At 50.4% G+C, this 15,000-nt stretch overlaps 2 protein-coding genes across 2 annotated transcripts; one reads left to right on the top strand and one right to left on the bottom strand.

Moving 5' to 3' along the window:
* Window positions 1-799: 799 nt before the first annotated feature.
* On the bottom strand, window positions 800-9,443 carry LOC149356595 (E3 ubiquitin-protein ligase Topors-like). The gene is made up of 2 exons (XM_089577799.1): window positions 9,332-9,443; window positions 800-2,405 (listed from the first exon to the last, which is right to left on the bottom strand). Exon 2 carries the CDS (start codon window positions 2,373-2,375, stop codon window positions 906-908), a length of 1,470 nt encoding a protein of 489 aa, XP_089433925.1. The 5' UTR covers window positions 2,376-2,405; window positions 9,332-9,443; the 3' UTR covers window positions 800-905.
* Window positions 9,444-11,000: 1,557 nt separating this feature from the next.
* LOC149356596 (integrator complex subunit 15-like) lies at window positions 11,001-11,901 on the top strand. Its single transcript, XM_089577800.1, has one exon. It carries the CDS (start codon window positions 11,098-11,100, stop codon window positions 11,884-11,886), a length of 789 nt encoding a protein of 262 aa, XP_089433926.1. The 5' UTR covers window positions 11,001-11,097; the 3' UTR covers window positions 11,887-11,901.
* Window positions 11,902-15,000: the final 3,099 nt, after the last annotated feature.

Raw genomic sequence — 15,000 nt, forward strand, 5'->3', positions numbered from 1 at the left:
GGAGGTGATACAGGTAGGACAGTGCAGTAGTGTGCAATATGTTATTGCATTTTGCAGAGCAGGTGGAGTGATCTTGCTGGCATCGCTGGGTTTGGTGAGGCCAGTGTCTGAAGGGCTTTACATACTTCTCATAGCTTCTAACATGCACTTTCTTTCAGCTGAGAAGAACACTTTGATTTTTTTAAATCTTGGTCCCTCGTAGCTGAGGCACGTTGTATATAGGCCCCTCCAATAGAGAAAGGAACAACCAGTTTGTACAAAAGACAAAGCATTAAAGTTGAAAAAGGATATCAAATACCAAGAGGAAAAGTAGCCTGAAAGCAGTTCAAGGTGTACTTGTTGCACACATCCGACAGCATAAGGAGCTTGTCGGGCCATTTGGCAATGTCGCAGTCATCAAGAGCAAGGCTTCATAGCATTGTCCTATCACAAACCAAGCTAGGTGTCAGTTATGGGGTCAATCATCCAGTGCTGAAACTTTCCTATAATGGAGCTGCCTGTATATTCTTCAAGCTGTAGAGCATTGCATTCCCAGTATTGGTATTGCATGTTTTGTTATTGTAAAACAACCTCTACTCACACACCATCTCCTCAGTAATGTACCTGTGGTGTTGACACACCTTTGTCTATCAGTGAGGATTTTCTAGTCATTCAGCATTCACTGTGGCCTCTGCAGCTTACAATATTCATTATGAATTTTTATACAGCATTCTCCTTGCTGTAGTTAGCTTTTGCCAAAGAGCAAAACCACTAGTTACCTACCATCAAGCTAAAAGCTTATCTTTGCTACACATTTTATACGTGCCAAAATGTTTTCAAGTCCTGAAAATGCGTTATGTACACTGTACCATGCAGTACTTATTGAACAGGCAGCCTCTGTATGAATGAAAACAGGCACTTTGTACTCAAAATTTTTTCTTAATTACACGTGAAAGGTGCAAGCCCTGTCTTCGCCGCCCAGTGTTGGACCACAAAGGGCTCCCCGTTTCGGAAGTCCGTTGTCGCCTGTCACGCGTTAAACTAGAATAACCTGGTGAGCGTGTCCCTGGGTAACTTCTTTGAAGATGCTCATCATCCGATGACAGCGATGAGTCAGTTGCAGCACGACACTGAGGAACGTTGCGGTCCATCGATAAGTAGTTTGACTGTCTCGGTCTGGCGTCTATCTCGGGCAAACATTCGCGTCTCTCCCCCTGTGGCACGCTCTTGTCATCCTCGTCAGAAGACGAAAGGTCGATCACAACAGGGGTCCGCTCCCGATGCGACTTGACCACTTTCACCACGACGCAGTCCGAGCCGTCGGAGTCGGAGTCAGCGTCCACGACTGTGGCAGTGACCTCTTCTCGCCCCACAGCCAGACCACTGGGGCCTGGCTGCGGTGAGTCTTGCTCAACAGCGAGTGGCTCATCACGTGATGTTGATGCTGCTACCTGCACCTGCAGCTGTAGGGTCTGCCTGAAGCTGTTGACAGGGTTTCCCTGTGCAAAGGCCAGATGGTGTGGCTTGTACACTGTGTTTTGATCATACGCTGCCATGTCATGCACTGAGGTAGCGTACGAGTAAAACTCGTGGACAAAATGCTCCGTGTGCTCATGCAGCAGAGCCTCCATGCGGCGAGCAAACTCGGGGTGCCTGATGTCAAACTCCATGATGAGCAAGGTGACATAATCCATGGCGTACATGATGTGGCTTTGGCGTTCCTGTATCAAAGCATTTAGCTCACGGTTCAACCAGGGGACCAGACGGTGAGTGCAAGCTGGATTGCCACGATAGAACTCGGGCGACGCTTCTCGATAGTGGGATGCGTGAGGAACGGCCCACAGGCCATGGACATACAGGTCGAGCCTTTCAGCGCTGGTGATGGCGCCCCGAGGAAGGTGCCGGTGCTGGTTTCGGTGAGTTGCATTTGAAAGCTGCCGGTCGCGCCTCTCCTGCTCCTGTCGCATTAATTCCTGCCGTCGCTCGACGGTCATCGTGGTCGGGAACCGAAACCTCCGATCATAGGCATCTATCACGGTTGCCGGAGCACGCTGCAGCTCGCTGACAAAACACTGGTCGTAGTCTTCGAGTGAGCGGACACTGTGAATGATACTCTTGAAACGCTGCTTGCACAGAGGGCATTCTGCCTTCACCTTGGCCCACTCGGCGAGGCAGACGAAACAGAAGGTATGGAAGCAGCTGTCTGCGAAGGATTTGTTCTCCAGAGCTCCCAAGCAGATGGCACAGCTGTCTTCGGGAGATGAAGTGTTACGGCTGAATGGTCGCTCTGGAGTCGCATCTGTGGGCCCAAGTTCTGAGCCCGAGGGACTGCTGGTTCCATCCTCTTCACGACTTCCTCCAACACGCCGCCACGGTGGAGAGCATGCGGCAGCCATTGCGAGCTCCGCACACAAGAACCAAGGGCCCTGTTGAAAAGCAAAAAAAAAAAGCAGTCATTACTTTGACTTCCTTCCCACCTTGTATGTTCTCACATACCACACAGCTGAAGTCAGCTGATCTGAAGCACAGGTTATGCTGTGTACAGGAACCAGTTCAAGTAAAAATTGTCAGAAAGGCCAACTCAGAAAGGCGTTGCTTTTTTAAGTGGCACTCTGTATCACAGACCATGGCTAAAAAGGCCCACAGTTAAGAAGCCATGCTGACCTCATATGGTGCACTACAATGCTACGTAAACCCTTGCTAAAACTGCCACAGAGATGTAGCTGAGCAGCATTAAAGCCAGCTTTGGTCTGGTGGCTGAGGTCGATAATGAGTGCCTGTTTTGCACAACCACCAAGAAAGCAAAGTTATGGGGACTGCATCCCAAGAAGGCTGAAGAGAATCGCCATCATCATCAGCCTGACTAAGTCCACTGCAAGGCAAAGGCCTCTACCATGTCTCTACAATTAACCCTGTCCTTCGCCAGTTGCGGCCACTGTATCCCCGCAAATTTCTTATAATCTCATCCGCCCACCTAACCTTCTGCCGCCCCTGCTACGCTTGCCTTCTCTTGGAATTCACTCCGTTACCCTTAAGGACCAGCGGTTATCTTGCCTTCGCATTACATGCCCTGCCCAAGCCCACTTCTTCCTCTTGATTTCAACTTGCGTTTGCTCCCTCACCCATTCCACCCGCTTCCGATCTCTTAACGTTACATCTATCATTTTTCTTTCCATAGCTCACTGCATTGTCCTTAACTTAAGCTGAACTCTCTTTGTTGGCCTCAATCTCAGTGAAACATGTACGCATCAGTTAACGCTTGTGTACATGGTTTTTAGCAGTGATACTACTAGAGTCCACCCGCAGTATTTTTGTGCACTTTTTGTAAGCCATCAAGAAAGCCAGATTCTAGAATCGTTAAGCGAACAACGAGGTCAGTTCTGTCCATACTTTACACCAGCGTCTTGTGCCTCATCTGGATATTCGCATTTTTGATGAGATCAGCATTAGTGCATATTGTCATAAAGTGTACGAATATTTGTTGCTGCACGATTTTTTCATTCCGACAATGATGGAAGCAACAGCTGATTCAAACCGCTCTGTGATGATGATGGCATGATCTTCTTTATCAAAATGAGTGGCCACCTAATCGTCCAGACACCAATACCTCTTCCCAAAACGTTGGTGAGCACCCTGCAGCCACCGACGGCTGCAGAAGCGCATCCGGCTGCTTTATAAAAGACATATAAATGCACAGGAATCTGAACTTCCTGGATATAGCTTTAAATTTTCTTTACATCACAACAAAAGTCTAGAGCCAGTTTCAATCCTTCCTAGGCACAGCTCTACTGGCAGATGCACTTCCACCTGGGCGGAACTCTAGTGCAAGTTGTAGTTCAGTCTCGACGGAACTCTAGCCACGGCACAAAAAATGATTGGAGGAGACACTTAAGCTCTGCCTTAAGGATATGATGCAACAGCGTAATGGGCTAATTCCCATACATGCAGGCCATTCCCTACTTCACATTCATGGATTCCTGGGAGTCCTCATACCCATCCCAGTGCAGTGGTGCAGCGGTTAATGGTGCACTGAAGAGGAATCTGAACTCGTCTTTTTGCCGCAGGAACTCGATCTACACGATCCGAGCGTTCTTATAAACTTCGAATTATTGTCCTGTGCGGCCCATTTCTCTAATTTAAATCAGATTAACGTCCGGCTCCAGCTTTTCTTTTTTTGAATTCCCTGCAGACGGTGGGAGGAGTCGACCAATGCATGGAGTGACTTTCAGGCAGTCGCGTGGCGGCTATGCTTTCGCTTTTATTTTGTTTTGAGGTTTCCGTGAATAAATAGATCTAGTCAGAGACTACACAGCTGCAAATTAGGTCCACAGAAATAAAATACGTGCACGACTTTTTGCTTTCGCCAATCACTACGTATCACTCCGCCGGTGGCAGAGCGGCAAGCCGCCACGGGACTCGTTGAAAGGTTGGTCAACTCCTCCCACCGTCTGCGGACGCTAATCCGATTTAAATGAGGGAAATCGGCTGCACAGGGCAATAATTCAAAGCTTCTAAGAATGCTCGGAACGTGTAGATCGAGTTCCAGCGGTATAAATGCGAGTTCAGATTCCTCTTCTGTGCACCTTTAAAGGGATACTGAGGCGGTTTTCGAATCAGCTAACCTTCTAGTGTTTTGAAGTAGTGTCATTGCTGATCACGTCTGTGAAATTATTTTTTCGATTTTGGCTAAAACAGTGGCGCAATCACCAATTAAAAACGCGATGTTTAAATTTACCGCTCCCCGCGCGAGCCCAGGAGAGGGGAACAGCGGAGAGGGAAACCTCGTCCATGTCGGCCAGCGTGACGTCATGTTGAGGAGCCGGGGATGCTTCGGCGCACCCGAGCGCGCTTTCAGCGCGCGTTGTTTCTCGTGCTGCATGCGTTGTTCCTCGCACTGCGTGCGTTGCGACGTACAAAGCGTGTCAGCCGACCTTGAGAATCAGATTCAACAGTTTACTACTCTGCGTTCGTGTCCACGAACAACTACGGCCGCGACAGTGTCGTCTTCCACTGTTTTCCGCAAGACCACAAGCTCGCAGCGCAACCGCTCGCTGCTGTGACGAAAAATTCAAGCCGACTAACCTGTGCTACACGGGCACTTTCGAATGACATCTGAGTCGAATGGCAGTCGAGACTTGGAATAGCATTCGAACTCGACGGACTCCCGCGGTGCTACACGACACTTTCCAAACACATTCGAAATTCTCAGCTCGTTTTCAGTGTACAACGACGACGACGATCCACTAGTCCGACAACGGTAATATCACGGTGAACAGCAGCATGTGATTATAGTGAACTATCTAGTTCACTGTAATATGATTGTAGCGGGACAAGTTTTTTGGCTACACGACACCGACGAATCCGATCGGCGGACGGTCAGCCTGCATGCCCTCGGTAGTTCGACGGCTGAGCGAAAACACGCTGATGTGGTGACGGTGCGAATACATGCGCGCTTATACATTATCCGTATTGGAAATAAGCGAAACGAACGGCTATATTTTACATGTGCACACTTGGACACTCGCTAGCGATAACCACTTGCCAAATTAATTTCGGTCGACGACGACTCCGTTTCCTTCCGCGACGACTAGGCCTAGCGAGTCCGCAGGGTTGGATCGGTGATTGTGGTGGTTGTGAAGAACAAATTCACAAGTTTTAGCGAATGCAAATGGTCAACGAGTGTAGTTTTGACAACAGTGACATGAAATCAACTATTGCTTACATCGCAGGACGCGCATACGATGAACGGGAAGCGGCGGTGTGACTCAGGCTGCCGAGCTGTGCTTTACGGCCAGCAGCAGTCGTCGCCGTCGCTAGCTTGTGGGTAACAAGTTAGGCCGTTTCAGTTCAAGCGAACGGTCACCAAATATACTTCTGGATAAAGTAGTTTCAAATAAAGTACTGGGCATGTCGGAGGAAGCCGGGAAAATTAGCGAGAAGCGCCGGTCCTACGCGATGTCAACAACCCGGCTGTCAAGTGTTTCTCAGGAGAGCGATCGCGTCGGCGCTTCTCACAGATTGTCGCACTGCGTAAACAAGCACGGGTACAACCGGTACAGAAGAGAAGGGATTATTAAATAGAACTAAAACTCATATTTCGTTTTATGTCTTGCAAACGAGCACAAGCTGTTCATACGCAGCAATGTAAACAGCAGCATGTGAGTGCAGTCGTCCTCATCGGCGCACTCCTGGGGAAATTTCATGCACTCGCGGTAAATGTTCATTGGTGTACTATTATCTACAACCACTCACTAAGACAGAACACGAGCTATTTGCTAAACAAACAGCAGGAAAAAAGCGAGAAGCAGGTATCGAAATGAACAGCCACGGACCCGAAAGCAGTCGCGCGGCTGTGGGCGGGGCGAAGCGACGGCGGCGGCGAGTGCTATTGGTCGGTTCAGGCTGTGTTCGCGTTTCCAAGGCATTCCAAAATCTGGAATGTCTTCGCCGAGCTCCGTCGACTCGAATGTCATCTGAACCGAGTGCCATCGAAAAACTTCGTGTAGCAGCGTAAGTTCGGCAGTCGAGTCGAATGACATTCGGTTGGAAGGCATTCGAAACAGCCGTGTAGCAGGGGTACTCGAAACACTTTCGTAAAAGCGGCTACAGGCAGAGCTTGTCCTAGTGTGATCTCTGGAGATTTCTGTCGAAAAGGCGCGGCTGAACCATGACACAGTTCCATCGATTTCCTCGCGCATAACAAGCGTGTCACCATTCCGAAGAAGAGCCTCTTTTAAAAGTAGAAACATGCTCACTTAGCCCCTGAAGAAACCTTATAGAGGCTTAAGCATGTGTCGCTCTCCTCAGCTTAGGTGCGGCCAGACCACCTGAGACGTGCTCAGCAAGGCTCGGTTAGTGATTTTACACTCGGTTCGACGTGTCCAAGCAAGCAAGCAAGCAAGGAAGCAAGCAAGCAAGCAAGCAAGCAAGCAAGCAAGCAAGCAAGCAAGCAGAGCAAAGCACAATAAAGCAAAGCAAGCAAGCATCGAAGCTCTTCATATGCGGCATCTCGTTTAATTCTAGCTAAGAAATTAAAATGAAAGCGTTCGACGTTGATTTCGGATGCAAATTTATGACAGAAATGAATGCCAACCGAGTTTTTGCAAATAAACACCGCAACCTTACTCGGTTTCTTCATCAAGTTGTGGCAGCGGGCGAGTTGCAGCTAGCTTGGCTTTTAAACACACATATAGTTAGCAACTACTTCACTGAACCTAAACTGCAAATCTAGGAAGGGCGAACGTTTCCGAGGCAGCGATTAATATTTTCTGGCATCTGCTGAACGCGCCAGGAGTGAAGCGTATTTGTGCGCGTATTTGGCTTGGTTTCTAGCGCACCATGATTGCGTCACTATCTTGTGGTCACATGCCTCGCAGTGCTTGGCCACTGCGCTTCGCTAATTTTGACACCAACTTTGTGCTCCTTCATCGTTCACTTGAAATACTTTCTTGCCCCAACCTGCAACGCCGGGTACTGAGAACAAGATTTACACACTGCTTTGGGCCTTTTCTTTAGGATGACGCTCTTCCGGGCGAGCCAGGAGGCGTCCGGTGGTGGTAATTGACTTGAGTATTGTTCGCACCCCTTCCTTTCCGAGCATACGAGCCGATGTTGTGCTGGCACCTTTTACGCATGGTCTGTATCGCGTCTTTGACGCTGGCGTATGCTTGTGCTAGGCATACAATTTTTTGCTTGTGTCTTTTTTGGTTTCAGGCGATACGTGGAATGAGAAAACTGTAGAATCCTTTTCTTCGGTGGTCAGTAAAAAAAAATAGTCGCCGTAATCGCTTTTACAACGACACGGAAAGATGCGATCTGCCCTCAACGCAGCGCCGGATCCGCATCGGCAGCTTCTCCAGTCCTCAAAATGACGTCACGACCTCTCTTGACCAATCACGGGCGGCGGCGCGCCGCGCGGCGTGCCCCGCGGCACAGGCCGCATATTTCGGCTAAAAAAGGCAATTCGCGCTTGTTTTTGCCTTATTTGGATGCGATATTCCAGTATACAGCATGAAAAACTATAGGATGCCGCTGCCAGCCCGATTTTCAGAAAAGTGCTTCAGTCTCCCTTTAAGCGATGTGCCACTGCCCTGCGATGGTAGGTGCTCCCAGCAGGTAGGCCTTGTGTAGCCCAGGTTTCTCTTCCCGATCGACCAATCATTAACTGCCACTTGCTACGGTGGCAGTTTGCTTACTCTCCGGGGAGCAGGTTGTGATGACGGCGCAAGGTCACGTGACCTAGGTGGGCCACCTGCCAGAGCCATGCCCGTGATTTTTCACTCATAACGTCGACGCCGCATTTTCTGCGTAATGGAGCCTTGAACGCTATGGCGTTAAAATGTAACTACGGAAATCAGGTGCCGGACGTCACCTAAGCAGCCCAAAATCGAAGCATACCTGGGCTTGCAAGATAAAATTCCGCTGCCGATTTTAGCCGTGTAAATTTCGAAACTACTGCAGCAAAAATAGGTTTGGTTTGGTTTATGGGGTTTAACGTCCCAAAGCGACTCAGACTATGAGGGACGCCGTTGAGAAGGGCTGCGGAAATTTCGTGCAGCTGGGGTTCTTTAATGTGCACTGACATCGCACAGTACACGGGCCTCGAGAACTTCGCCTCCAACAAAATTCGACCGGCCGGGATCGAATCCGCGTCTTTCGGGACAGCAGCCAAGTGCCATCACCACCGAGCCACCGCGGCGGCCAACTACGGCAAAAACAAACGGCATTACATGAACTTGCCAACTGTGGCAATCTAGTCGCAGTAAAGAAAAAGAATGCAAGTCCCACAACTGCTGGAATGCGATGCAGGAAGCCGATGTCACCAAGTTACATTGCTTTCGCAATTTTCTCGCTCAGTGCATGAAGATCCGCGCAGCAAAGCTATGAGACACGGTCCCTGCGCACGACGTCGACCGCAGAGACCGCGTGAAACTCTAAATAAAACAAAACTTTAAACTTCCGGGGAAAAACAAGCGTCGCGACTTCCGAGAAACGGTGCAAATCTCAGCGTTCACATGTGGTAAAAGCACACGGAAAGTGCGTCAGTTGCAAGTGCCTGCTAGTGCGTCACGCACTAGAAAACCATCTCGGGCCAATGTCGTTGTTCATTACTCGCCCGCAAACAGCCCAAGATCAACAACTCGCGAGCACCTCGTACAGGAGCCACATCAGTTGAGCAAAAGCGAACTCAGCTCCACGGCCTGTGGGGGCACGGTCGAACACCTCGTGGTGCCAGAAGAGACCAGCGGTGCACGAATTCGGGAGGTGTATCCACAGGCTGACAACTGCTGCGTTACAGCAGAGCAGTTTTGCGGAACGACAGCGCTGGAAGTAAATGCGAACTCGAACTTACAAGCAGCAGAAAATCGCTGGTATACACCTCCACACGGATACTGTTGGGTTTGTTAACTTGTCTATGCTTGTTGGCTCGCCTTGTCTGCTTGCTGGTATAAAAAGCAAGCCAATCACGGTCATAATAGCTATGAGAGTATATTTTGTAAATATATTACATTAAGGAAAAACAATTAAAGTTAATAATAAAAGCTTTCATTTAATAAATGAGAATTATATTTTTAATTTGTGCAGTCCAAACGCACAGAGATATAGTAGGATACAACTTAAAAAAGCAGCAGTTGCTAACACTGGGCCGCGGTTCGCGGCGTCTTGTATTACTTCGCTGCCCAATCGCAACTGTAAACAAAATCAGCTTTTTAATGTTTGACTATATCAAACAATCCATGTATAAGAATCTAGAGCTCATAATTTTTTTGTTGTGATAAAACTTCTTGTTTACGTAACAAAAAACGTTTAAGCAGCGGACTATGTTTTTGTCGTGGAGGAATTCTGTGCGCGGAGGCTGAATGTGGGCGGAGCTTCACTGCAGACTTAAGTTGTATTATTCTAGTACACTCTAGTTGTATCCGACTATAGCTTATTTCACTGCGTCTTATGGTGTCTTCGGCTGACGGCACTCGTGGAGTTTTCTACGCACTCGTGTGGTGCCCCACGTTCGGCTGGATGCCACTGGTGCAATGCCGTACATTCGGGTGGGACGAGCACGACTGCCACCGCGCCACCGTGGAGACCGACGGTGGAGCGCGGTGCAATCTCGTCGTGCAGCGCGCGCTAGCAGACGACGCTGTTCACGCTCGTTGGTTGACGCAGAATCGACGAAGAGGAAAAACGGACGAAGCATTACAAGTAGGCACATTTTTTAAAAAATGTTGAATATTACAGCAGCTGCAATGCATTTATTCGCGCTGCAATCACGCAGCCACCGGCCGGCAAAGCCGTGCCTTCCGTTATGAGGAAATTAAAGGTTTGTCAATATTTTTAGTCTTGCAAGTTCTGCCTTGGCTCTTGCAGCGAACGGCATATGCTGTTCATCCGGCATGCCTGCACTTTATAACATCGAACTATTTGCCAACGTATGCGCAGGTTAAAGGATATCAATAAAGCGACAATGTGGGGCGCTTAGCGGTTTGAGGATCACCTGCAGATATTTTCGAAAGTTACTCTATCTGAAGCTCTAAAGGCGTATGCATCGAAACCGGCAAGCATAACGCCTTGGTGTGGTGTCTTACAAAGTTGCGCCCCCATAATTAATCGAGTATCTCACGAGCAAGCTCGTGGGTCCCGCGTTTCCCGCCGATTCTAGCAACGCCTGTTTCAAGCGCGGTACTGCATTGTTCTGAAGACTGCGCTCGTTGGCGTCGGCCGCTCATAGGAATAGCCTCTGAGATAATCGAGGGTCTCGGAGGCCTCGGTTAAGAGACGGCAGGAAGAGCAACGGCACTCTGCGAGTGTTTCGCACGTTCAGCTGATGTGCAAGGAGACGTGCCACTCGTGTAGTATTTGACGTCACTTCCTGCGCACCGGCACGGAGGCAGTACGTGTCAGCCGAAGACACCATTAGTAACAAGAAAAGCAAAAACAAAACGAAAGAAAAACATGGCGGCTGGCGTTTTTTAAGCGGCTGAATATGCACTGTCGCGTCGTTTGTAGCGTCGTAGGAGCAGTCTACTGGCATGCTTTCAGCGCCAAGCAGCAGCGCGTGAGCATCTGATTAATGAAAAAACGCGCGTGCACCGTGGTCGTCGCACGCTAAGCTGATCTACGATGACGGACGTCAGGGTCTCCCTGAGAAAGCTCGAGTTCCCCACCGTGGTGTACGAAGCGCTGCGCCAGATCCAGAAACTGCTCGCCAACGAAGGCCGCAGTCCGACATATGCGCATGTCGCGAAGGAAATTGCCGAGGAGTTCGTCTTTCAGGACTACGACCAGCGGCGAATGCCGCAGCAGCATCCGCAGTCCGCGGCGCACATGCGCCGACGTCGGAAGCTGTTGGCGATCCGCGAACTGCAGATCATCGCGAGCAGCTTTCAGAACGCCAAGTCGGACATGTGCCAGAAGGTGTTCTTCATCCTGTTCCCCTCGGCCGACCCGAGCGTCATGGACGTGCGCGTCCCGCTGCTGTCGCGCCTCGTCTCGCTTTCCATCGCGCTCAAGAACCACAACGTCCTCAACTGCGTCGGCTTCTGGATGCACGTGTGTGGCTGCACCTCGGAGCCGTCGCTGCACATCGTGCGCCATGTGGTCGGGGACTACCTCAGCCTCATCCCGAGCTCGGCCGAGATGCTCAAGGAGCTGGCCAACATCTCGCCGCTGTTCTGCGCCTCCCTGGCCACCTCGCTGACGCACATGACGCCGACGAACCCGTCGCGCGAGGTGGTCGACCTGCTCGCCTCCTGGGTCCGGGCGCAGCCGCTGCTCTGTTTCACCCCGATGGAGGCCATCCCGCCCCAGTTGTACACCCAGTGCCTGCAGACATTCATCCCGGGTCTCGTGGCCTGGTGTGATGTAATAACTTCTACAGCTCTAGTAGTTTTATTCTGTCTATGGAGTTAGACGTCCTCATGCTTTGCCGTTTCTTAATCAGATCTTTAGTCTCCTGAGATAGCTTCCTGGTATCTTGTCGAGCCATCCTACAGCCTACTTCTACTGCGCACTCCGTAATGATATCTGTAAGACGATCGTTCATGGTTTCAACATTGCGGTCGAAAAAACAATACGGTGCCTGCAGTACGTAAAAACAGCAGTTAGCAGTCGTGCCAGGACGGCTGCCAGTCCGTTCAGTAGTGTCGACAGCCGGTTCGGTGGCGCAAGCAGTCGAGCCCACTTATAACAGCCGCAGATATAACGAACGCTGGCTTAGTACGAACGAGGGCGGTGCTACTGTCAAAATATATATTGGGGCAATGGCACAGTGTCTCACATAGAACGAACTGATGTGGCCTCAACACTGGTTAGAGCGAACGCGAAGCTGTCGAGCCCCCGTAGTTGACCGAGCCGGCGGTGTTTGGCGCGGTTTCATTTCTGCTGATGAAGACGCCGACAATGCGGAGGCATGCACTGACGAAGCTATTGTGCGTGAAGTGCGAGCCCTTCCTGACTGCCCAGAGACCGATGAGGACGATGACGAGGATGCTGCTCTACCGCCGGTTGCTGTGAACGCTTCAACCGCGATCGGTTACATCGCGTCGCTTAAGGAACTCGTGTGCAGCAGAGGCCTTGGCGATGAACATATTACCGCGCTGTAAAAATTACAAACGGCAGTGATGCGATCAGCTTTGAAGAAGCAGACATGCATCACGGACGTTTTTCAAAAATAAGGTTAACTTTCGTCCCGCTTGCTCTTTTTGCCCGTATTATAGGTGGTCCACTTACTACGAACTTTGGATACAACAAACAAATGCCGCGTGACGATCAAGTTCGTTATAAGTGGGCTCAACTGTATTTCCTGTAGGCCAAGCGGAAAATCCCGATCCTCACTGACCATCAGATGCCACCCCGCGGTAGGGCCATTAGATGGTGGCGATGCGTTTTCTAACACAGCGGGGAATCTGCCTGCGCGTCGTCGTCAGTCGATTCGTACCGTGGGAGAAGGACGGCCAGGAAGTGTATGCTGGTGTCTGCAGTACGCAGAAGCAGCGGTTACCAGTCTTGCCGGGACGGCTGCCAGTCTGCTCAGATGTGTCGACAGCCGGTTCGTTGGCGTATTTCTTGTAGGCCAAGTGGACAACCCCGATCCTCCAACGACCAGAAGATGCCATCCCGCGGTAGGGCCATTAGATGATGGCGATGCGTTTTCCTACGCGGCCCGGAATGCGCCTGCGCGTCCCGTCGGAGGACAGCTAGGAAGTGTATTCTGGTGCCTGCAGTGCGTTTTTGCATATTGCATATGCTTCCAGAACGTTAAGTAAAGCAGAGCAGGGGTATGCTCACATCGAAAAAGAAGCCTTGGCTGTTGTTTTTGGGCTGAAAAAGTTCCACAAATATCTGTTCGGGCATCGCTTTGAGATTTACTCCGACCATCAGCCTTTGGTAGGCTTGCTCGCTCATGGTAAGCCCGTACCAGTGATGACAGCAGCCCGCATGCAACGCTGGGCTTTACTGCTTGCAGCGTACGATTATCGTTGGGTTTACCGCAAAGGTCGAGAGGTTGGAAATGCTGACGGTTTTTCACGGTTACCACTTGCAAATCGCAACGATGTCTCGGATTATGCACATTTCTTTTCAGTTGTTGATGAAGTGCCGTTGTCTGCTGTTGAAATTCAGAAGTGCACTCGAACTGACAGAGCATTGTCGAAAGTGCTGTGTTATAGGATGAGTGGCTGGCCGCCGCATGTTAAAGATGATGACCTAATGCCTTATTTCATTCGCCGACATGAGCTATCTGTAGATCATCAGTGTGTTACATGGGGAAATCGAGTGATTATACCTCGTGGGTTGCGCAAAAAGGTGTTGCATCTTTTGCACGAAGGACACCCCGGGATGACGCGAATGAAAATGCTCGCCCGTAGCTTTGTGTGGTGGCCTCAGCTCACGGAGGACGTTGAGCAGATTGTGAAAAGCTGTGACACGTGTCAATTAACACAAAATGCTCCGCCACGTATTCCACTGCTAACTTGGGGTTGGCCAACTCGCAGATGGCAAAGAATCCATCTGGACTTTGCTTTTACAGATAACCAATGGCTCCTAGTCCTAGTGAATGTGCATTCCAAGTGGACAGAAGTGTTCGTCATGCCACCCACCTCTACCGATAAGACGATTGGAAAGCTACGGAGTGTCTTTGCGTCCTACGGCCTGCCGGAAGAAGTAGTTATGGACAATGGTCCACAGTTCTCTGCCAAGAATTTCGCAGACTTTCTCCACAGGAATGGGGTGCGGCATACCAGGACGCCACCGTACCACAACGCATCAAATGGAAGCGCAGAGCGGTACGTACAGACCATTAAGCGGGACCTTTTGCGACAGGTTCTCGACGAGAGAAGAACAGGGATCAAGAAAACCTTGCAACATCGGGTTAAACAATTTCTGTTCACGTACCGAAACACACCAACCACAACCACGGGGCTGACACCCGCGGAATTGTTTCTGTCATGGAAGCCGCGCACACGCCTGACCTTTCTCCAAGCGAACTTGGAAAAGCGTATGGACGACAGGTTCGACCAGACGAAAGAGAAGGCTAACGAGAGAGGGCGGTCATGGAGGTCATTTGAGGAAGGCGACCATGTGCTCGTGCAAGGACTACGTCCTGGGGTTGCGAGGCGTTGTAGTGGTTGCGAGGCGTTGTAGAACAGCGGTGCAGTGCATCCACATACAATGTTAGAATAGGGCAGGAACAGAGGTTTGTGCATGCTGACAACCTACGTCCGTGTTCGTTTCAAAGTGTTCAATCCGGGCCGACTGTGTATCCTTCTGTGCCTAGTTCAATGGCTGATTCTGTACCGGAAGAGTCGTCTACTAAGATCCCTTCCTTAGATACGTCTGAACCACAGGATTCCTCAGAACCACAGCCTGCCCAAGCATCTACGTTGCGGGGACAGAACGCCAGTTCGCCTGCAAGGTCCACGCTGCCTGCACCACCGCTCCGGGAGCATGCGCCACCTCCGGAAACCCCACCTCTTCGGCGCAGTGCTCGTTCTCGGAAGCCTCCTGATCGTTATACCCCATACAGCT

The sequence above is a fragment of the Amblyomma mixtum genome, chromosome 3, assembly GCF_055824585.1.
Source record: "Amblyomma mixtum isolate Tamu chromosome 3, ASM5582458v1, whole genome shotgun sequence".
In the NCBI taxonomy this organism is placed as follows: Eukaryota; Metazoa; Arthropoda; class Arachnida; order Ixodida; family Ixodidae; genus Amblyomma; species Amblyomma mixtum.